This window comes from Protopterus annectens, chromosome 12.part0 (assembly GCF_019279795.1).
Source record: "Protopterus annectens isolate FY-2018-M chromosome 12.part0, PAN1.0, whole genome shotgun sequence".
NCBI lineage: Eukaryota > Metazoa > Chordata > Ceratodontiformes > Protopteridae > Protopterus > Protopterus annectens.
The window spans coordinates 41,561,417-41,585,062 of record NC_056746.1 but is presented as its reverse complement, the minus strand read 5'-3'; the positions used below and the strand labels follow the sequence as shown (position 1 = coordinate 41,585,062).

The 23,646-nt window shown below is 40.6% G+C and overlaps 1 protein-coding gene across 1 annotated transcript in view; it reads right to left on the bottom strand.

Annotated features, from left to right (window-relative positions):
- The window catches only part of GRIN2A (glutamate ionotropic receptor NMDA type subunit 2A), a 1,242,307-nt gene that overhangs the window by 1,016,248 nt on the left and 202,413 nt on the right, over window positions 1–23,646 (bottom strand). Inside the window, exon 2 of the mRNA XM_044089077.1 lies at window positions 5,155–5,269. Within this exon, the coding sequence (XP_043945012.1) occupies window positions 5,155–5,269 (115 nt within the window). The remainder of the gene's footprint in view (window positions 1–5,154; window positions 5,270–23,646) is intronic.

Below are 23,646 nucleotides of genomic sequence, written 5' to 3'. Positions count from 1 at the left end.
TAGGCCTCAACTATTTTCTTGGTACATTATGGATATTTTAATGGCTGTTTGATTTAGCCTTCATTTTTCCTTCTGAATGGGACCACTTTTGACATTACTGTTGCAGCTTCATAACAGACGTTTAAATCCTAAAACAGCATTTGAAAAATAAGAAAATTTGAAATAGTCACCATAAAAGCATATAATATACTATCAATTCATAACCAAAAATTAACAACCAATGTAATACCATCAATATATTGCTTCTACTCTTGATAACAGACAAATCTTGCTGAATATGGTAGAATATACAAAACATTCATAAAATCCCATTATGGATATGAAGTTCAAATTATGCTCTTATAGTCATGTTTCTAAATATTTTAGTGTGAGCACACTGCAATTCAGGTAAAAGTAAGTTCATTGGCATACAGTAACTGAGCACTATCTGTCACTTACTGCATAACCATCTAGCACCTGATACAGAGGATTTAGGAGTTGTTACCAAGCGGGTTCCTGTGGTCCAGGGTTTGATTCCCTCGGCCTCCATGTGTTAACTGTGTGACTCGAGTCACTTAACCAGACAGCGGGCTAAGTCTGAAAAAGGTCCATGGAGGTCATTGCTCTGCTCTCATAAACAAATACAAATAAAATAAAATAAATAATGTCAGTTCCTTTGTAGTTCCCCTACATGGGATTAAATAACAGACAGCCAGTGTCACACAGTTACAGAACTCTGGGCTAATATCTAGTGAAATAGGTGCCATAGAATGTTTTCTAATTCTTTGTTTTCTGCCATTGAATTATAACATATCTGATAGGTTCATAGGCTCATAGCTTGGTACTAGGTTATCGGACAGAGGGCCTATACAAGCCTAGCCAAACAATTCCCCGGATATTTCTTCCCACAATATTTACTTCCCTGAACCCCTGTTTAGCAGGGCAACTGACGTGATCCTTGGGGTGAATTTCCTATCTCCCATCCAGTCGTCAAGGTTTCTTTTGAAGAGGGCCAAGGAGGTGCTCTGCTTGACATGTATGGGCAGTCTATTCTAGAGTATGGGGAGTCTCTGGGTCAGGAACCTACCCCTTCAGCATGTTTTGTTCATTGTGATGACAAGGTTTAGATCCCTGGAGTGTGTGGCTCTGAGGGATTGGGATTTCTTTAAGTGGAGCATGTCCAACAGCTCAGGGTTTGACATAGCCTTGTATGTTAAGCAGAGATTGTGTCTGAGTAGACGATATGCCACAGAGTATAGCTGGAGTTTTTTTAAACGGTCAGCATAGGGCATCTGCTTTAGGCCTGTGATTCTTTTAGTGAGGTATTTCTGCGGCCTTCCCAGCTGTTGCAGATGTCTTGTGATGTACATACCTAACAGGGCATTGTACTCTATAATGGGTCTAATGAGGGATGCGTACAGTGGGACAATGACCTCCATTTCTCTGGATGAAAAGCCCTTAGTGATGAGGTGTGTCACATAGAAGGATTTCCTGACTGTTGTGGCAATGTGGTTATCGAAGGTGAGACCACTGTCCACCTGTGTCCCTAAGTCTTACATCACACCTTTGGTGTTTAGTGTACTGCCACCTATGTGATAATTCATGGGTACATGTTTTTTTTTTCCCAAAGGGGATAACTATACATTTCTTGGCATTAAGCTTGAGCCCATGGCTCTGGCACCAAGCATCTGTTTCTGTAAGACCCTTTTGTAGAATATCCACATCATTTGAGGATTCATTAATGGCTCCCAGTTTGCAGTCATCTGTGAACATTGTTAGCCAGAGTCCCTTAGTGCTGACCTGTACTTCAGAGAAGTAGTTGCCAAACAAGAGCGGTCCCAGGACTGAACCTTGAGGTACTCCACTTGTCTGGAGCTGGATTTGGAGTCAGCTACTTTTACAGTCTGGGTTCTGTCAGTAAGCCAGTTGGCAACCCATTGAGTGATGTAGGGATTTATGCCCAGCTTAGTAAATTTATCTATGATTGAAGAGTGGGGGATGGTGTTGAAAGCCTTGGCGATGTCCAGATAGACTGTGGACCGCCTTACCCTCATCCACAGCTCTGGAGACTGAGGGGTGGGAGGTTGGCATAATGGTTAAGGTGTTTACCTTACAGACACAAGGTGCAGGGTTTGATTCTCACGTTGGGTAATTTGCTAGGCTTAAAATGGCCCACAAGGGCACTTAGCCTAGTACTAATCTATGAACCTATGAACCTATGAGACTGATTTGAAGAAGTAAATCAGGTTCAGGCGACAAGATTGGCCCTTCATGAATCCAACTGGGTGAGGACCAGTGTTTGAAGGTTGCCAGTGTCTTTGTTTATAAGTTCCATGATAATGCGTTCCATGCCCTTGCAGATCAGGCTCGTCACACTGATGGGACGGTAGTTCCCGGGATCCAAGATGGATCCCCCCTTATGGAGTGGGATAACTGTAGCTGTGTGCCACTCAGTGGTGAGGCTATGATTAAACATGACACTTAGGTGAGGTGCCAGTTCATTTTGTAGTTCATGTAGTACACAGCTCGGGATGTCATCTGGTCCCATGGATGCTGTATTCTTAGCTTTGGAGAGTGCAGTTTCTACCTGTGTGGCCATGATTACCAGAATTTGGCAATCTTTTGGTATTGAGATGGGCCATTTATGGGGTGAGAGGGGGGTGAAGTTGGCACTAAATCGATCTGCCAGGATATTGGCAATATCCTTGGGATCAGTATATTTAATGCCATTCTGTTGTAGCTCCGAGCAAATCTGAGCATTGCTATTTAGATTCCTGAGATAACTATAGAATGCCTTGTGGTTGTCTTTGGAATCTTTGGCAATTTTATTTTTGTAACTATCTTTGGAGGATTTTATGAGGGATCTCAGCTTCTTACTGAGGCTGGTAAGGGAGTTTTTTGCATCCTGGCATTTTCCTCTTTTCTGCAACAGTTTTTCCTTCTGTTGTATAGTTTGTTTATGGCAGGGGACCACCAGATCGGCTTCCTTTTTTTTTGGAGGAGAGCTTCTTGGTTCTATTTGCGATGGCATGATTCATGCACAAGTGGATGTGCTCGTACAGTGCCTTAGTGTAGGATTCAGCAGTCGAACTTTCAGCTGCTGTCTGCATGGGTGCCATGAAGTTTGTCACTTCTGACTTAAGTAGCATGAAGTTGGTGTTGGAGACATTTTGTACAGAGGTTTCCTTACTGAGAGGTGGGAGTGGGATCTGGATGTCAAGGGGTATTATGCATATGGTTAGACCTGACCAATGAGGGGGTGATCACTGGTGTGGAGCATGTATCTCCCATGCTGGTAACGACCAGGTCTAGAATATTGGAGCCCCTGGTGGACAATGGATTAGTTGATCCAGGGCACTGGAATTTATGAATTCCAAGAATTGTTGGGAAAAGGTGTTGGTACCTGAGTAGTTTTCCCAGTTAATGGCAGGGTAGTTGAAATCACCCAGTATTAGGGTGTTTGGTTGTATCTTAATATTTTCCAGTATGTTTAGAAAGGTATAGTGAGAATCTTGGGGCATAGTGGGGGATCTGTAGCAAGCTACAATTTGGATTGCCGTCTTACCTAGTGTTAGTTGCACCTGGAGGATTTCAGATGCATTGTGTTGGGCAACTGGCCTGGAGGTGTGAATATCCTTGGTGAATATGGACACTCCTCCACCTTTAGTGTTTCGGTCTTGGTTTGGTGGCCAAAAAGTGTGGTAAGAGTTGTAGCCTGGTATTGCAGTGGTGCTCTCTGGAGTCTTAAACCAGGTCTCAGTTACTTCACAGATATCAATGTTCTCCATTTTTAGAAGTGCCTCGAGAGAGTGTATTTTGAGGTTTAGACTTCTAGTATTGAGTAGCATTACCTTCAGAGTTTGCATGCTTGTATCTGTTACAGTGGTGGTTTTGTCCTTTGAACCTTGCCTAAAAAAAGGCACTATAGGGGTGGCAAAAGCCTTAGCCAGTAACCTGAATCCCAGGGGTGACAGGTGCAGACCATCTCTGGCAAAGCATTGTGGTTTGTTGATCATGTCGTCCCAGGCAGACAAATACTGGATCCCCTTTAAATGACACCAGAAGCTTAACCAATTGTTGAAGTCAATAATTTGTCCTTATACTGTCGTATCATTCTGGGCGAAGGCAGGATGCTACTCAGGGATAGGGTCATACCTGGCTGGGCCACATGATCCGAGAGCTCTTCCATGTTTCTTTTCATGTAGTCTATGGAGGTATGTCTCCAGTCATTCACTCCAACATGGACAATGACAGAGTCATATTTGTACTTGTTGTGGAGTGACTTGAGTGCATTCATTATGTGGCAGATCCTGGCACCCGACAGGCAGCTGACTGTAATTTTCTCCTTGCTCAGCCTGGTGAGTGGGACATCAGTGTGCCTGACTATAGAGTCACCTATGACTAAAGTGTTGGGTACGTTGTCTTGCCTTAGGGGTTGTTGTTGGGTGGGACAATGGTGTTGTGAGCTATGTGTCACTTTGGTTGTGACTGGTGTTTGTTTGTATTTCAGCTTTGGAGGTCCTTGTTGCTTGGGCAGGTTAGTGTTAAGGGCCTCCGCATATGTGTATGATAGCCGATGCCCCATGTAGATTAAGAAGTCTGATCCAGATATCACTCCACATTCCTTGTCATAACACAACCAGAATGCATTCTTTGTAAAATATTTTAGAATACAGGACAAGGCAATCACCTTATAAATGATCATTCATCTTCACAATTACCTTGATACTGTACTCATGTTCACTACGTATGATATCATTATTGGGCTATAGGCAATTATGATATGATATATTATTAGCTAAGCAACAATGACTTTACACCACAAGTGACCATTGTAAAACAATTTATACACATCAGTATAAGAATAGAAGGAATACATTACTAATTTGCTGTAGAAAGAAACTTTTGCGAAATGCATACTAGTCTTACGCTTTACAGGCAACAATGAGAAATTATTCTGATGGGGGATGGAATTCTTCATGTCGGAGAATTAACCCCAAAATATGTACTGAAGTCATGAAAACAATGGTTGGTGCTGGAGCTAATTGTTCAATATTAATATTAATGTGACTTTGCATTAGTGACCTAATTTAACCGGCAATGGTTTAGTTACCATGGAGAAATACACTTTTACATGTTTAAGGAACGTTCTCACTTACTGCTCGATAGTCTCACCTTCTCCCATTCCTGGTCCTTGTTCAGAACAATGACAATCAATCTTGGGTTCAACTGGTACCCGTCCTCTGTGAAGGACAAATCCTTCCCATCCCAGGTCACATTCATCATAAATCTGTAAAGAGGAGAAAATTGTTCATTGAAAAATTAATGAGCCATCCTGCACTTAATGAGCTACTTAATTCGCTCATCAGGGTAGTACTGAAGAAATATGTACACGAGATCTCATTACTCTTTCAAATGCCTGCGTTAGCAATTTCTTCTGTAAGAAGCCTTGGGCATTCCCTAGGGACAAATCAGGTACAGTGTTAACACTGTATTGTGGTGCTTAACCACTTGTGTACAGATCTGATTTCCTGAAATTACTCTGCAGTTTATACAATCTTTTTGTACAATGATAGATAAAGGTAATCATCTTGTAAAAAGCCAAGCTGAGGTGGATTCTGGGAAGGTAAGGAAAAAATGTGACTTGATAAATAACTAGCCAGAATGAAAAATATCAAAAGTAAAATGTTTAGACATGCAAATAAGTTGAAATTAATTTAAAAAAATATCCTGCCACACATAAAAATGAAAGTATTTGAATGCAAATATACTGCATAATTAATAAAGTGTAGAATACAGTAGCAGATGCAATAGCTATTTAGAAAATCCTTTCATAAACAAATTGATAACAATTAGGGATTTTAGTAAGCAAATTAATTTAGCTATTCAGTTTGAAATAGATTAAATGTCTTACATTTGTTAATATTCTTGTATAACAACATCCCTTTTATTCTGGTTCATCATATTGTGGAATATTATTTTTTACAATTTCTGCTTCAGTTGTTTCTAGCTGCCATTTCTCCTTCAATGGACCAACGTCATCAGCTCATCTGACTGAAGGAATGAAAGCTGCTTCCCTGACTCATAAAAATAAAACCTATAGACATCAGTACAAGGCATCATGGAAAATGTTTAAATGATTTATTCCACAAAAAATCAAAATTAAACTCAGCATCACAGTTTTAAAAAAAAAGCACACTGCCACATAAGTCTTTTACTATATAACAAATGCAAAAGGAAGATTTCTGTACAAAAGATGCATTTCCTGACCAATACTACCCTTGAGTACATCTTAAGTAAAACCAGATTTATGTTCTGAAACATTTGACTTATAATAGCAAATTTTCTACTGTGGCACCAAGGCACAGAATGATAAAAGCTAAACTGTAGTCCAGAGGTCCTAAGTCAGGCAGTGGACTCACTCACTTAAGGAAGGAATAAACAACAATTTTTAGTTCAATCATCATGGGGGTTCCAAGGAGTTTCTGGCTAGAAGTGCAATTAAAAGTGGAAAGCATGGAGATTTAGCCCTGACATTATTAGGCTGAGAATGCATTGGCAAAGCATCTTCAAGTAGTGTGTGTGTGTGTGTGTGTGTGTGTGTGTGTGTGTGTGTGTGTGTGTGTGTGTGTGTGTGTGTGTGTGTGTGTGTGTGTGCATATATGTGTTTGTTCACATGCATATGAGTGTATGTGTGTATGCATATATGTTTTCTGCCATTTTTAATTTCTCCAGGTCTTTTGGGTTTTTAATACCATGATGGGAATGGACCCCGTTCCTAAGTCAAAGTACATGAAATTAGTATTGTTTCACTCTTTGATGTGAGCCAAAAGTGCTCTTCGCAGCCCCTGCGATTTGCCCAGTAATGACTCCTTCTGCAATTCGTAAGGTATTACATCATTTGGTAACATATCTAAATATGATTGTAAATTCCTTTTTATAAGACCCTTTGCTCCTACTACTATTGGAACTGTCTGGGTATCTTTCTTCCACATGGCTCTCGTTTCTGCCTGCAGATCCAGGTATTTTATGACTTTGTGTCTCTCTGTACGCAAGACACTGTAGTCACTGGATGTGGTGATTTCAATGATCAATGTTACTTTTGTCTTCTTTTCTTCAACCACTATATCCAGTTTTCTAGCATCTATCTTTTGAACTGTTGGTATTGGGTGATCCCATGTGATGTAAACATCATCATTTTCTATGATTCTTTGTGGCTCATGTTTCCAATGTTTTTCACCCATTTTGACACCATAATCTTTGCACCATCCCCATTGTAACAGTCTCGCCACATTATTATGCCTTTCAGTATACAGTCCCTCTGCCATTAGTGCGTTGCACCCAGCAACAAGGTGTGTGACTCTTTCCAGTTCAGTTTTACAAAACCTACATATGTCTGTTTCTCCCACATGTTCAATGGACTTTGTAAATCAGCGTGTATGTAGCACACTGTCTTGGGCTGCCAATATTAACCTTTTATTTCTTGGTTTGAATTTGCCTTTTCTTAACCATTCCTGCATTTGTTCTTGATCAACATCAGGCTCTTCCAGAAGTTTTGTATAATTTCAACTATATTTATATTTTTTCCACATTTCTTGCCTTCTCATCTAGTCCTTCACCTTATATTCTTTCTTTTGTTTTTTAGCATTTTCAGTTGCTGCCTGGTTTTTATCTACTTCTGGTTTGATTTCCATTCCTGCTTGACGTTGATATGCTTCTGCTAAATTAAGCAGAGACGTCATCTTAGATTTATTCTCCTCATGTTTCAAAACTTTCACTACATTTGGATCTTGTGAGGTCTGTAAATATGTGTGGAGTCCCACGATTGCAGATCTATACATGTAATTAATTTCAAGGAGGCCCATCCTTCCTTCGGAATGGGGAATATATAATCTTGGTATACACTGATTTTTATAAATCATTTGGTAAGCATGACGCATCTTACTTGTTTTAATATCCAGTCTATCCAACACTTTATGGGGCCAGTCAATCACTCCAAAACTATAAGTTAGGACAGGAAGAGCAAATTGATTTATAGCTTGGATCTTGTTCCTAGATGTCAATGCTGTTTTCAGGATTAATTTAAGTCGTCTAAAGTACTCCTTACTGAGTTTTATTCGCATTTGTTCATGTTTTATTGCTGATCCTTCATCAATTCCCAAGTATTTATACACTCCCTCTTGCTCAAGTTCTTTAATATCACATTCTTGTCCCAAACTGATGTTTTCCTGGTGCTGCAGTTTTTATTTTTTAAAGGTTGTTTTGCACATTTATCAAGACCAAATGAGATTCCAATATCATCTGAAAAAGTTTTGACAACCTACAGCTGTGCTTTCAGTTCCTCATCTGATGAATTATACAGTTTTAAATCATCGACAAAGAGAAGATGAGAAGTCTTTCCACTTTAATTGTTTTCTAGGAGACAAATTGTAGCCATGGCCTAAGCTGCTAAGTAAACAGCTTAATGGATTAATGGTAAGGCAGAACAGCAATGGTGACAAAGAGTCACCCTGGAATAACCCCCTTTGAATTTTTATCACTGGGATACTAATCTGTCCTTTATCATGGCTTAATTGTAAAGGGGTATGCCACTGTTTCATGGTTACTGTAATGTAGTCAATCAGTGTAGAGTGTATATTATACATTTTTAAGCATTCTTTTATCCATCAATGTGGGATACTGTCAAATGCTTTTTTGTAGTCAATCCATGCCATACTTAGATTCTTCCCCTTTTTACAGATCTCCACTATGATTTATTTAACAAGTGATCCTTTGTTCCATATGACTTCTTTTATTGCCATTTTGTTCTAATGCCATAATTGAGTTTTCTTTTAAATTACTATAAACTCTGTCGGTGTCAATCCCCGTGTATAGTTTATACATCGTCGGAAGATAAGTTATTGGTCTATAATTTTTAGGGTAACTTGCAGGTTCACTCTTAAGTAACAGCATTGTTTTTCCTGTTGTTAACCAGTGCGGTGTCTGTTCAGGGTGTGCATATAAATAGTTCTTACTCATGGCTAAATCCTCGTGCAAGGAAGTTAATACTTTAAGCCAAAAGTTAGGTACTGGATCTGGGTCTGGGGTTTTCCAGTTTGAGGCTTTTCTTAACTTCGTTTCAATCTCTCTAGCTGTTATTTCATCCCATTTCATATCCTGTACCTTTAAACTTCTTATTCTTTCTTTTACCTCTTCTGTCCATTTCGCATCTTTGTTATGTTCCACAAGATCTTTATAGATACTTCACCAAAATGTATCTATTCCTCTTTTTTGGTGGTCTTTCGATTCCTTTTACCTTGTTTCCCAATCCTCTATAAAACTTTTTTGGGTCATCAGTAAATTGCTTATTTTGTGCTTTTCCCTTTATATTTATCTTCGTATCTTCTGAGTCTTTCCGCCTGTTTTGAAATTTTCAGTTTATTTGCGATAGTGCATGATAGATCCTGGTCTGTTCTAATACTGTGCACTGCTTTTATCACGTCTATCTTTCTTAGTATTTTTGTTGATCTATTCCCTCTTCTATAATCTTCTAACAATGACACTTGTCTTAGCTGCTTTATAGTTTTCTCTATTTGACATTTCCATGATGGTATTTGCTTTCGCCCTCTCTTTTCCCTCGCTACCCTGTGTTCCTTGCGGTACAACTTTATCAGTTATTAATTTAGCAGCACAGTAATATATTCTGTTTACTTCTGTTATATCTCATGGATCTCTATGGACAGTCCTAATTACTGTGTTCATTTGTTCTATCAAGCTTCTGACTTTTGGCAGGCTATTTCTCTCATTGATCTTGATATATCTGTCTTTGTCTATTAAATCAAGCAACTATTCTCTTAACTCCTTTTCTTCCATACTGAGGCACATCCCTTGTTTTCTGTTTCCTGTGGGAAAGTTATAGTTATAGGAAGTTCTATAGCATCTTCCTGTGGCACATTCTCTTCAATTTCATCCTGTGTCATCTGCTGTTCTGTCATATGGGAACTCACTGGCCTATCACTCCTCAGCATTGACTGTATCAAAGTTTCCACAGTTTCCTGTTCCTTCCCTTGCTGTCCAGCTTCAAGTGAACATTTATACTGGTTTCCTGTGGAAGGCTTCAAATTATCTTCATATGGCACCTGACCAATTGCTTCCTGTTCCACTGGTTTCCATTAATTTGGATATCCATTGCTCTGTCCTGTTGTGGTAATTTCTATATTCAATTTTCTACACTGAATCCTTCACTTCGCAGGTAGGTACTCCATAACCTCAATTTCTATTTCTTTAACTTCTCCATTACTAATCTCTTTTTCTACGTTTCCTCTTAGTCTTCTTATTTTTTGATTGTAAAGTTTTCCATATCCGGATTCCTTTGCCTATATTTTTCGTCAAATATCTTTGGGGCTGCTCTTTTTGTATTGGTTAGTTTTGCTTTCTCCTTTGTATAAATATTACACCATATTAAATCTCTTTTCCTTTCCCATGTCCATATTTCTTCTTCACATGTCTCCTGATCTTCCTGTTTCTCCTTACTTTGGGGACTTGTTCCATCATGCTGTGATGTAGTCTGTTTTAGACCTTCTACATCAAATCCTTTACTTCGCAGGCACTCCATAACTTCAACTTCTACTTCTTTAACTTCTACTTTATTAATCGTCTTTTCTACATTAAATCTTTGTGCTTTTAGTCTTTTTATTGTGAAATTTTCCATATCTGGATGCCTTTGCCTGTATTTTTCTTCGAATATCTTTGAAACTGCCTTCTGTATATTAGTTTACTTGGCTTTCTCCTTTGCATAAATATTGCACCATATCAAATCTCTCTTTCCTTCCCATGTCCATATTTCTTTTTTATTTTTTCAAACATCTCTGGGTTTTGTTGTTTATATTTTGTCACTTCCTCAGATGCTTCTTTTTCCAAACAGATCAAAGTTTCTTGATCTATATACCGTTTTTCAAAAATCTGTTGTATTAATGAAAGTACATTTTTATTTGAAGCTTCTGGCAGTTTTTCCTGCAGAAGTATTTTTCTTTCCTCTAATTTCTCTCTTAATCATTTTGTATATCTTGTGTCTGGAAATTCTGTGCTTTTTGCGTAATAGTAACAATACATAATTTCTTTCTTATCCTCAATAGTCCACTCTGTCATCTTTATGGCTCTTCTTTGGCCAATCAATTTTTGTCGTTTTTATGGACTGCTACTTCCTTCTACAACAAGGGGGGCCATCCTCCCCCTGGGTCTGGCCTGACCCCATTGTAGGAATGTTTCCGTATTTTGAGGATTCTATACTGTCATTTTTTCCAGTCCTGGCTCCAGTGCTCCTGCCAGGATTGGGCACTTTTTTATCCTGGGTCTTGTGCACCCAGCTATCTTTTTTATTTTTGATTTACTTCTGTCCATGATATATGCTATATAAATACAATCTATATATCAGTGTCACCTTGTTGAGATTTTGTGAAAAACAGGGTACCTCGCAAAGATACTCAACAAGACTTGAGGATGAATTCAATTTCAGTACTGCTACTCTGCTTTGCTTGCTGACTTTTTATCTCTCCAGCAGGACACATATGTATATGTATGTGTGCTCAGGTGTGCATCTATGTGTATATCTGCATGTGTGTGTGTGTGTGTGTGTGTGTGTGTGTGTGTGTGTGTGTGTGTGTGTGTGTGTGTGTGTGTGTGTGTGTGTGTGTGTGTGTGTGTGTGTGTGTGTGTGTGTGTGTGTGTGTGTGTGTGTGTGTGTGTGTGTGTGTGTTTGTGTGTATGTAGTGATTCTGTGCATATTGATTTCACATGTAAAATATATTTATGTATATAAATAGATTCAGTATATATAAATTATTTCCAGTTACAAAATTTTGCTGCTCGTCCCTGACATACATCACAACTGCTAATTTTCAGTGTGTTGAAGTTATGGCCTACAGGGGATTTTATCACTCTATGAGGGCAGAGCAAGTTGCAACATACCTTAAATCAGAGCTTCAAAGCCATGCAACTTGTCTATACTTTATCTGTTGACAATGTTCTTTTTCAACTTGTTATAGCGCTCCAAATATGTATGTATGTATAGGTTTGCACTGTATGAACTGAAGCTGAATTTTGTCTTAGTTAATATGTTGTTCTTCTGTATTAGGCTTTTTAATAACTTTTTTAACTATAACCATATTGTCAGTTTGGACTTCCCTGGTAAGAAATGTCAAATAAATAAAAAATAAGCCAAAGTGTAGTGCAAACTGCCCTGGTAGAAACCTGGAAAAATCCATAAGCAGTAGTGAGCAGAATTATTTCAGTTAATTTTTCTTCAGATACATCCAGTCCTAGCTAGTACATGCAACATCATATACCATATACAAACTAAACAAATAAACCTAGAGACAGGTTAAATTTAGGTAAGTTACATTACAATGCTCAACATCACCTGATCCAGCCATGTCTGTCTTGAACAACATTACAGATTTATAGTTTCTGCTCATGCAGTTACACTATTCTGTACAAATGCCATGTGTCTTTTTTTAAGGCAGTTACACTCTTCTGTACAAATGTAATGTGTCTTTTTTTAAGGCAGTTACACTCTTCTGTACAAATGCCATGTGTCTTTGTTTTAAGGCAGTTACACTCTTCTGTACAAATGCCATGTGTCTTTTTTCTAAGGCAGGTAATGCTAACAACAGTCAAGGGCCTGTCCAGGATTTTTGGACGTGTGTAACAACTTTCAAAATATGGTCCTCTAACCCCAGAAATATAGTCCCCCAACCTCAGGATGTGAAAGCTAATAAAAAAAAAAATCAAAAATCAAAAATAAATGAAACAGAAAATATTATGTGTGTGTGTGTGTGTGCGTGTGGATGTGTGTCTGTACATGACAGTGTGTGTGGGTGTGGGTGTGTGAGAGAAAGAGAGAGAGAAAGTGAAGAGTGAGACCGATAGGGTGATCCCTGACAGCAGCAGCATCACATAACAGGTCTGCGTACCTCTCATACTGCTCAACCTCTCGGCACAAGAAATCTGGGCCAAGCCACAAAATAACATGGAAACAAAGAACCAAATATAGGGACAGATTTTGAATATTGCTCTTATAAAATCAGAAAGTTGCTAAAATACCAATGTTTCCATCAGCATGTATTTTCTGAAGGATATGAAGTCTGAAACTCAAATGCCTGTCATTACTTAATGAATTAGATCCCCAGTGATTTCACAGAACACTAGAAATGTTATGAGGAATGGACCAACCATATGAGTCAAAAATCTGGATATTCTGCAAAAATCCAGACAGGTGAGAGGTATGCTCCCGACTCTTAGCTCAAGATAACTGGATAAACCCAAAATAAAGGGGGGATAGGAATATATTTGAGTCAAATATTGACATTTGTGATAGCATGCATTTTCTGAAATAGAGGTGCGCCTGTGAGAGAGAGAGAGAGAGAGAGTGCGCGAGCTGGAGTACTGGCAGCAGCAGTGGTAGTAAAGACGGTTGCACACCTCTGGACCTTTCAGCTAAAGAAATCTGGATAAAGGCTAAAATAAAAGGAAAAAAGGCTCAAAAATAGAAAGGAATTTTAATTATTGCTCTTATAAAGTTATAAACTTGCTTAAATAAAGGAGTTCTGTTAGCACGAATTTTCTGAAACTCAAATATATGTCATTATTTAGCAGCTTCAATCTCCAGTGATTGGCAACAAACTAAACATTTTAGATGGAAGGGACCAAAAAATAAAGTAAATACCTGGATATTTTTTAAAGTCAAATATCAAAGAACTCCAAATTGCCAAGACAGTGGCATAAAGGCAGTCAGTTAGTTGTTAATAAGGTCGACTGGTTCAAAGAGTCATTCCAATCATTAACTGGGCCAGAGGCAAGCATCTAATATATACCAAATATTATACCACTGAAGTACTTCAATGGTAAATGAAAGAGCGTATAACAAGTATAACAAGTATTTTTTTAGGATCGTTACAATAAATGAGGACTGGGAACAAACAATTTGTCCAGGGACATCTTCAGTAAGTATTGAACGGGAGTAAGGAGTGACAGTTTGTTGGGAGTATGTTATGCTTTTAATGCAAGATATTGCTCATGAGTAAGGTGCAAGTTCTCGCATGCTTGTTCAAAGTGCGCTGGGAACAGTCTGGCAGTGCAGTGTGGATGGTGGGAGGTTAATTTGGTGACTCTGAGATTTTCACTGATGTGGGTGTTTTTTCTTGTTCTTTTCATGGGCTTCAGAATCTCTGAGGTAGGGTTATACTTTCGGGGGCAAGAAGGCCGGGGGATGCATTCTCCCATTAAGGCAGAAGTATTGCAGTGTATGCTGCAGCAACTTCCTGATTTTTCTCTTAAGGAAGAAATAGTTGAGGGCTTTTCTCACGGTTTTTCTATTAAATCAGGGGTAGTGGGGGATGGGGTAATTTGTAAGAATTTGCAGTCTGTACGAGAAGAAGGAGGATATATTGGAGGGTTTGGTAGAGAAGAAACGACAAGCAGGAAGGTTGCTAGGATCTTTTCATAGCCCTCCTTTGATGGTTTTAAGGTTTCACCATTGGGTTTGGTTCCTAAGAAGCTGGCCAGTGAGTTCAGGTTGATTCACCATTTGCCGTACCCAGAAGGGAACTCCATTAATGACTTAATTCAGTCAAGGATGCCAACGTCAGTTATTTGTCTTTGGATGATGCTGTGAAGATTATCCAGGGTTTATGGATCCATAGTTAGTGAAGGTGGACATTGAATCTGCCTTTTGCCTTTTGCCAGTACCAGAGGAGGAGTGTTCATTAACAGGCATGGCAGTTCGGAACAAATTTACTTTGGTAAGACTTTTCCGATGGGATGCTTGGCAGCCTGTGCTACTTTTGAGAACTTTAGGACTGTACTTCATTGGGTTTGGCAGCAATGTTTGGACAAGCAGAGGGTGGTGCATTACTTGGATGATTTCTTGATAGTAGGTGAGGGGCTTGAGGGAGTGTTTGAAGGTTTGCATGAGTTTTTGTGGGATGTATGATGAGTTGGGGGTCCCATTGATTAGGCAGAAGTTGGAAGGCCAAGTTAAGGCACTGGATTTTTTTGGCTTTATTGGTGGATGCAGAACATGGGCTGTTTTGCTTGTCAGTTGATAAGATAGCTCAATTGAAGGAGAAGATTGGGTAGGTGGTGTGCAATGATGAGGTGCAGATTAAGGAGGTTATAGAGCTTTTAGGGCTCCTGAATTTTGCATGTCAGGTAGTTCATCCAGGGCATACTTTTTGTAGGTCAATGGCCTTTTTGTTAAAGGGACAGAAGAACAAACATCATTGCTTCAGGATTAAGAAGTGGATAAGGGCTGATTTGGCAATTTGGTTGTCATTTTGGAGAGGTTTAATGGTGTCCCTTTTTGGCAGATGGATTGGTTGGTCAAGAGGAACTGCAATTGTTTACAGGTGCAGCTGGAGGTATTGGAATGAGGGCGTTTTTTGGAGGGGAATGGTTTACAGCTCATTGGCTGGTGAATTAGAAGGATGAGTGCAGATGGGATGTTGCCTTTTTATAGTTAATGCCAATCTGGGTTGCATCAGTAGTTTGGCAGGAGTGATTGAGGGGAAACAGTGTAATTTTTAATTTGGATAATATGATGGTGGTGCGAACAAGCAAGAACTGTGAGATCTGAATACTTGCTGGTTTAACTTGGTTTTGCAGATTGTTAATAAATGTTTCATTCACAGGCATGCATATGGCAGGGGTTAGGAATGAGATTACTGGCAGTTTGTATCAATTTCAGTTTTCTAGGTTCTGACAGTTGTCCCCAGGGGTGGAGGAGGAGCCGATGATGTTGCCAGATGAGTTGTGGCATCTTGGGTTGATGTAACTTGGAGGTTGGTGCAGCATTCTTGAGCATCATCTGCCAGGAGAGCATATGGTAGGGCTTTATATGATTTTGATAAGTTTATTTTGCAGTTGCCTGAGGATGACGGAGTTGGGTTAGAGGAACTATTCTTGCAATACTTGTCTCGGGCATGGGGCAAGATAAGGCAGTACAATCAGTTAAGATGGACTTTGCAGTGTTTAGTATATTTTGCGCAAGTGGCTGGGCTGCATGAATTTACAAAGTCCTGGATGGTGTGGATTATGTTGAGGTGATAGGGTAGAGTGATTGGAATGAATATGAATATGCATTGGCTGTTGACGAGATGAGTTTTGAAAATTTAATTGAAGGGTTTAGCTTTATTGGTGGGTGAGTCAGTGGACTACGATTTGTGGGTTACTTTGTGTTTATGGATGTATTTTGGACCATTTTGGGTATCAGAGCTGTTAGAGTCATTAGTTTGGAGAGATGTTATTTTTTTTCAGGGTCAGTGCAGATTTGGTTATGTAGGTCAAAAACGGGTCAGTTAGGGAAGGGCATGCAGATAACTCCTAGGAAAGTATAGGAGTGAGGGGCTTTGTTTGGTGCATTGGGTTGTGGAACTGATGCAGATTCATGTGGGGAGCCCTCAGGAATTGTTTTTTCAGTTGAGAGGGGATACCGTGGTAATGGCTACTGCAGTGTAAGGGTTTTCCAGGTGAGAGACTCTCCACTCATTCTTTTCCTAGTGGTAGGGCTTCAGATTTTACAAGGGAAGGTAGATCCATTGAGGTTATTCAGAGAGTGGTGAGGTGGTATTCAAATGCCTTTTTATCTTATATTAGGTAACAGATTCAATTGATAATTAATATTTTTTTTTATCTTTCAGGAAAGGAGATTGTTATATTGGGCCATTTGTATATCCATTGGGAGGCAAAGAAGGCAACAGTGAGGACATATGGAAAGGACTTGTGTTTTCGTCAACTGGAGTGGACAGTTAGTTGGCATGACATTAGAAGTCTTAGGTGGACTCAGCTTATCGATGAAATTGAAGTGATATGATTGCAGATGGGGCTTCCTTGAATATTAGTGATACATTTGGCTGGTATTGATTTGGGAATAATTCCTAAGAAGCATTTGGTGGCTAGGATAAGGGAGGATCTGATTATGTAGCAGACGTTATAGCCAGGCACGTACATTTTTGGTCGGAGATAGTACTGCATTTGTGTTGGAGGAATGCTGCTACTTTTAAGGCCTTGGAGCATGCACAGAGGCTTATTAACTATAGGCTGGTGCAGCAGTTGGGTGCTTTGGATATGTATATGACAGACCATAGGGATTTTGATGACAGGGACCCAGTTTGGTTTAGAGCCAATGGGGTGCACTTGAATGAGTTTAGCTTAGATTTGTTTAATGTACATTTAAGCTTATTTTTAGAAGGTTTACTGAAAGTTCTTTTGTAACACTGCGGTAGTGGTGCTGCAGCAGCATTGTCGCCTCACAGTTAGACGTCGCCCATTCGATTCTCAGTTACAGCGTCTTCTGTGTGGCGACATGCGTGAATGGGCATTCCTTCATTGAAGGTTGTGTTAGGCCCGGCAAGCCAGTACATAAAAAAAATCTACTGCCAATCATTAGCGGATGGGAGTTCCGCTGTGGCGACCCCTAACCGGGAAAAGCCGAAAGACACAAACAAACTGAAAGTTCTTTTGTAGGAGAGGGGAAACAGCCTGTGGTCAGGCTGGTGGGTGGAGCAGAGGGGTAGGCTTGTCCATCTTCTCTTCCCCCTTTTCATAGGTTCATAGGTTCATACTAGGCTATCTGCCCTAGGGCATTTATAAGCCTAGCCAGAGTGTGTTTGGCTTTCACCTCCCTTTTAGATTAGTTGACTGTGCCTCTGTATAGTAGGTCACAGAAGAGATCCCAGAGGTAAACCTATGATCTCCCATCCACTCGTCAAGATTTCTCTTGAAGAGGGTCATTGACGGGCTCTGCCTAACATGGATTGGGATTTTGTTCCAGAGTGAGGGGAGCCTCTGGGATATGAATCTGTCCCTCCAGCATGTCCTATTTATTTCTGTGCTGAGGTTTAAGTCCCTGGAGCGTGCAGCTCTAAGGGATTTGGATTTCTTGAGGTGGAGCATGTCCATTAATTCTGGTTTGGACATGGCTTTATACGTCAGGCATAGATCGCCTCTGAGTAGGCGGTAAGCAACTGAGTATAGCTGGAGTTTCTTTAGCCTAACTGCGTAGGGCATCTGTTTGTGTCCCTTGATCCTCTTGGTGAGGTACTTTTGGGGTCTTTCCAGTTGCTGCAGGTGTCGGGTAAGGTACATCCCAAATGGGGCATTGTATTCAATTATGGGCCTGATGAGTGATGAGTAGAGGGGCACAATCACCTCTCTTGATCTAGATGTGAACATTTCCGTGATAAGGTGGGCTATATAGAAGGTCTTTCTAACCACTTTGGCAATGTGATTGTCAAAGGAGAGATTGCTATCTACTTGGGTCCCCAAATCCCTAATTACTTCTTCCAGATTAATGGATTACCACCTATGTGGTAATTTGTGGGCACTTTGTTTTTCCCAAAGGGGATGACTATGCACTTTTTGGCATTTAGCTTTAGGCCATGGCTCTGGCACCAGTTATCCGTCTCTGTGAGACTCTTTTAGAGGATGCTTGTGTCAGTCGGCGAGTCGATTAAGACACCCAGTTTGCAGTCATCTGCGAACTTGGTCAGCCATAGTCCTCCCGTGTTAGCCTGTACCTCAGAGAAATATATACTGAACAAGAGAGGTCCCAGGACTGAGCCTTGTGGGACGCCACTTGTAACTGATTTAGAGTCTGACATGGCACCTGCAATTCTGACCATGTGGGTTCTATCCCTGAGCCAGTTTGCAACCCATCTTGTGACATAGGGGTTGATATTTAAGCTGGTGAGCTTATTTATGATGCCCGAGTGGGGTATTGTGTCAAAGGATTTTGAGAGGTCCAGGTAGGCTGTGTGGACTACCTTCCCTTCACCTATGGCCTTGGTGACTGTTTCAAAGAAGTCGACCAGGTTCAAGAGGCAAGATCTGCCCTTAACAAAGCTGAATTGGGTAGGATCCAGTGTTTGGAGGTTCCCACTGTCTTTGTTTATGAATTCCATGATGATACGCTCCATAGCTTTGCAGACCAGGCTAGTCAGGCTTATAGGGCGATAGTTTCCGGGGTCCGTTGTGGCACCACCTTTGTGGAGTGGGACCACTATTGCTGTACGCCATTCCTTGGGTACATATCCTGTAGTAAGGCTGAGATTGAACAGTGACTTTATGTGAGGGTTCAGTTCTTCTTGGAGCTCGTGTAAGATGCAGCCTGGGACACCGTCCGGTCCCATTGGTGCTGTGTTTTTTGCTTTGGAGTGGGCAGCTCTCACCTGTGCATCTGTGATGTCAGGGAGGCTACACTCTGTTGGGATAGACATTTGCTCTTTTGGGGGGGAAAGGGGGGAGAAGTTTGCACTGAACCTGTCTGCCAGGATGTTGGCAATGTCTGTGGTTTCAATATATTTTTTGTCATTTTGCACTAACTCAGAGCATATCTGGGAGTTGCCACCCAGGTTCCTGACATAACTAAAGAAGGCCTTGTGATTATCTTTAGTGTCTTGTGCAATTTTTCTTTCAAAGCTGGCCTTAGATAATTTTATGAGGGATCGTAGTTTCTTGCTAGTACTGATCAGAGATGCCTTCCCTTTTTGGGATTTTGCTCTATCATGTAGTAGCTTCCTCCTTCTGTTGTATAGCTTATTTATGGCTGGGGTCCACCAGACAGATCTCCTGCCTTTGGAGGAGTGAGTCTTGGTTTTATTTGGGATAGCATGTTCCATGCATTCCTATAGGTGTCCATAGAATGCATTTGTAAAGGATTCTGCGGTTTGGGCAGTATTTTCCACTGGCCCGGGGGCTTTGAAGGATTCCACCTCGGTTTTGAGAAGTGTGAAGTTTGCTTTTGAGAAGTTCTTCACCGTGGTTTCCTTGGCTGGAGGTGGGGATGGGATATGGATGTCCAGTGAGATTAATTTATGGTCAGATCTTACCAATGAGGGGTATACCTCTGGTATGGAACATAGAGTCCCCATGTTGGTGATGATCAGGTCCAATATGTTTTCCCCTCTTGTGGGAGTGGTGACCAGTTGTTCCATAGAATTTGAGTTTATAAATTCTAGGAGCCATTGGGTGAGGGTGTTGGGGCTTGAGTAGTGCTCCCAGTCTATGTTTGGGTAGTTGAGGTCACCCAATATGATGGTGTTTGGAGAGACCTTCATATTCTCCAGTGTTCTCAGGAAAGCTGAGTGGGGTTCCTGAGTTTGGGAGGGTGGTCTGTAGCAGGCTACAAACTGAAAGACAGTTTTGCCCACTGTTAGTTGCACATGGATGATCTCCGATGCTTCATGCAGTGCCACTAACCTGGAGGTGTGGGTATCTTTGATGAATATGGATACTCCCCCTTCTTTTGTGGTTCGGTCCGAGTTTTGGGGCCGAAAAGCATGGTATGAGGTATAACCTGGTAGTGCTGTGGTGCTCTCGGGAGCCTTGAACCAGGTTTCTGTTACTGCACAGATATCAATATACTCCATACTGAGGAGAGCCTTGAGTGCGTGCATCTTGAGGTTTAGACTTCTGGCGTTGAGCAGCATTACCCTTAGTTTCTTTTTCCTTGTGTTGTCTATGGAGGTGGGTTTGTCTTTTGAGCCTTGCCTAAAAAAGGCACTATGGGGGTGGCAAAAGCCTTAGCCAATGTTCGAAAGCTCAGGGGTGACAGGTGCAAGCCGTCCCTAGTGAAGCAACATGCCTTGTTAAGCATGTCATCCCAGGCTGACAGACACTGGATCCCCTTTGAATGACACCAATACTTTAGCCAATTGTTAAAATTGATCATTTTGTCTTCATATTGTGGCATCATTCTTGGTGAGGGTAAGATGATACTCAAGGTCAGGGTCATACCGGCCTGGCTACATGCTCAGAGAGCTCCTCTATGTCTCTTTTCATGTAGTCCAGGGAGGTACGTCTCAGGTCATTCACACCAGCATGGACAATGATGGAGTCATATTTGTACTTGCTTTGGAGTGACCAGAGTGCTTGTGTTATGTGGCGGATCCTGGCACCCAACAGGCAGCTTACAGTGACCTTCTCCTTGTTCAGCCTGGTGAGTGGGACGTCAGTGTGTCTGACAATAGAGTCACCTATTACAAGTGTATTAGGTGTGTTATTTAGCCTTAAGGGCTGTGACTGTGTGGCACACTGACTTTGTGAAATATGTGATATGTGGGTATTGTTTTGGGGTAGCGGTTGCTTGGATGTCTGCTTTGGAGGTCTCTGCTGCTTGGGCAGACTTTTATTTAGAGCCTCTGAGTATGTTTTTGTGTGTTTATGTGTTTGGTTTGCTGTTGCGATAGGTCTATGTGAGACTGGATTTGTGGTGTGTGTGGTTACCTTCTCCTCCTGACTGACTGTACCAGTACTGGGTTGAGAGAGCACAGTCTCCAGTTTGGCTATATAGTTGCATCTCTCACATATATTTGAGCTTGTTGGGAGGAGTAGAGGGTGGTCTGTGTACATAAGGCAGTTGTAACATTGCCTCAAGATTCCCAGATTCACCAGCTGGACTGGAGAGTAAACCCGAAACTGACTTTTGGACATGCCAGAATAGTATAAGGAACTACTTTTTGACTGATCAAAAAGGACCAATAAGGAGCCAAGTACTTAAAGGGAGTATAAGAGGGTGTAGTGCTTTAGTTTATTAATGCTTACTTATAAGATTACTTATACGAGCAACTGCAGGGCTTTAGAATGAGAATAGAGTGCTTACTTTGACATTTAGAACAGTTCTAAGGGAAAAAGTGAAGAGCAGACTTTGCGGAGCTGGGAATAGTTTAAACCTCATTAAGTGGCGCTGCCCAATGCTGCTCTATGCACAAAATCGTGCAAAACCACACAAATGCAGGTTTTAAAGCAGGGAAACTGACAGAGATAGGAATTGACCCAAAACGGCCAATAAGCTACTAGTTTCAGGGCTGAGACTTTGTTTTGGTGTTGGATGTTTATGCAATGAGTTTTGGGGATGAAAATGAACAGGAGGATGCTTCCTGATTGATGAGAATAAGTTAGCGGAGGTACAGACGGTGCTTATTTGTGCAGGGTGAGCAGCGCACACTGCTCTGATGTATGTTATAAGGATTTTACATGTTGTGGTTACCAGGTTATTTGTATTGCAATTAATATTCAAAATGATGTAATAAAGTTTGTCAAATGTCATTTGGTGTCATGTGTATTACTGAAGGGGACTGGGACAAAATGAAAGATAAAGAATGACACCAGGCTTTTCGTAAACGTAGTGTACAATTGTGTAAATGCATTCTGCATGCTGTGGTTAGTGTACTGCTGTTTATTCCCCATTTTGTAGACACAGACGTTAGTGATACAGAATAGTGTATATACAGAAGCCTATTGGTTTCTGTAACTAACAGACAGGGACACATGGGGGTGTATTACGGGGTGTATACTACGTTATTGAATCTTTAAAAGTTTGAACGTCATATGGTTAAACCCATATGATCGAATTTTTAAAAGTTCAAAAAGATAAAAGAAAAATAAATAAACAACAGAATAAAACTACCTGACCATTTTAAGAAGGGGAGCAAGCCACCCTGCACCTCCCATATGGGGGGCTATGCCCCACACACACCCCGCTCATTAAATATACCAACTCCGACATCACACTACAATGCAGGAAAGGGAAATCTTCCCATTCCTCACTGTACGGAGATCTCCATTGAAACATTTGAACTTTTAAAAGTTCTATCATATGGGATCGACCATATGACGTTCAAACTTTTAAAAGTTCAATAACGTAATATACACCCGTATTACACACACAGATACTCCAGATGTGGGGGGTATTGTGTAGCACAATACGACTACTACATAGCTCAGCTGAGAGCAGCAGTAGCAACATACGAGGCATAATTTGCTTCACTATGTATCTGCCTGGTAACTACTTGGTAAAGTCAGCCTCAGGAGGTTGCTGTTCCTGGTTGTGTTGGGCTCCATCACTATAAATAAGCATAATTCATAAAAGACTGGAATAATCTGCATAACAGCAAAGCTTTGCTAATAGTAACTTTAACATTATTATGCAAAGTTTAACAGGGGTCTACATGGATACATAGCTATTTGTATGTTTCACTGAGAGATGAGGGCCAAACATTTGTAAAGGGGGGGGATAGAAGAAAGCCTTTAGTGGTGCACCAAAAATGATAGTTTTAGCTTTTGTGGAGATAACATCATGTTAATACCTTTTATCCCAAACAGACAGATCATGAAGTTGTTTCTTTAGGAGATTTTGTAGCTCTGGGCCATTTGTACCCTCCTAAATGAAGGTCGTTAGCACACGCTACAGTTTTAAGGACTGGAAAATTAGATGGAGTTACTTATGGAGAGAGAAATGTGATAGGACCAAATATGGATATTCAGGTTATACTTGGTTGTAAGAGATTAAAGAAGGAAACCAATGTTCCAAAGGAAAGAGACAGAGGTTTGTTATATAAGTAAGGAGTTCTGTAGGGTTGGGAGGGTGGCCTAATGGTTAAGGTGTTTGCCTTACAAACACAAGGTGCGGGGTTTGAGTCTCACAAGGGATAACTGGCTAGGCTTAAAATGGCTCGCAGGGGCAGTTAGCTTAGTACTGATCTATGATCTATGAACCTATGATCTATGATCTATGATCTATGAACCTGAAGAGATTTGTTAATGAATCTTATTCCAAAAAGCTGGGAGAAAAGCAAAAAGTGGACAAATAAGTCAAAGGCATTTCCAAATCGGCAAGAACAGCTATGGTCAAAA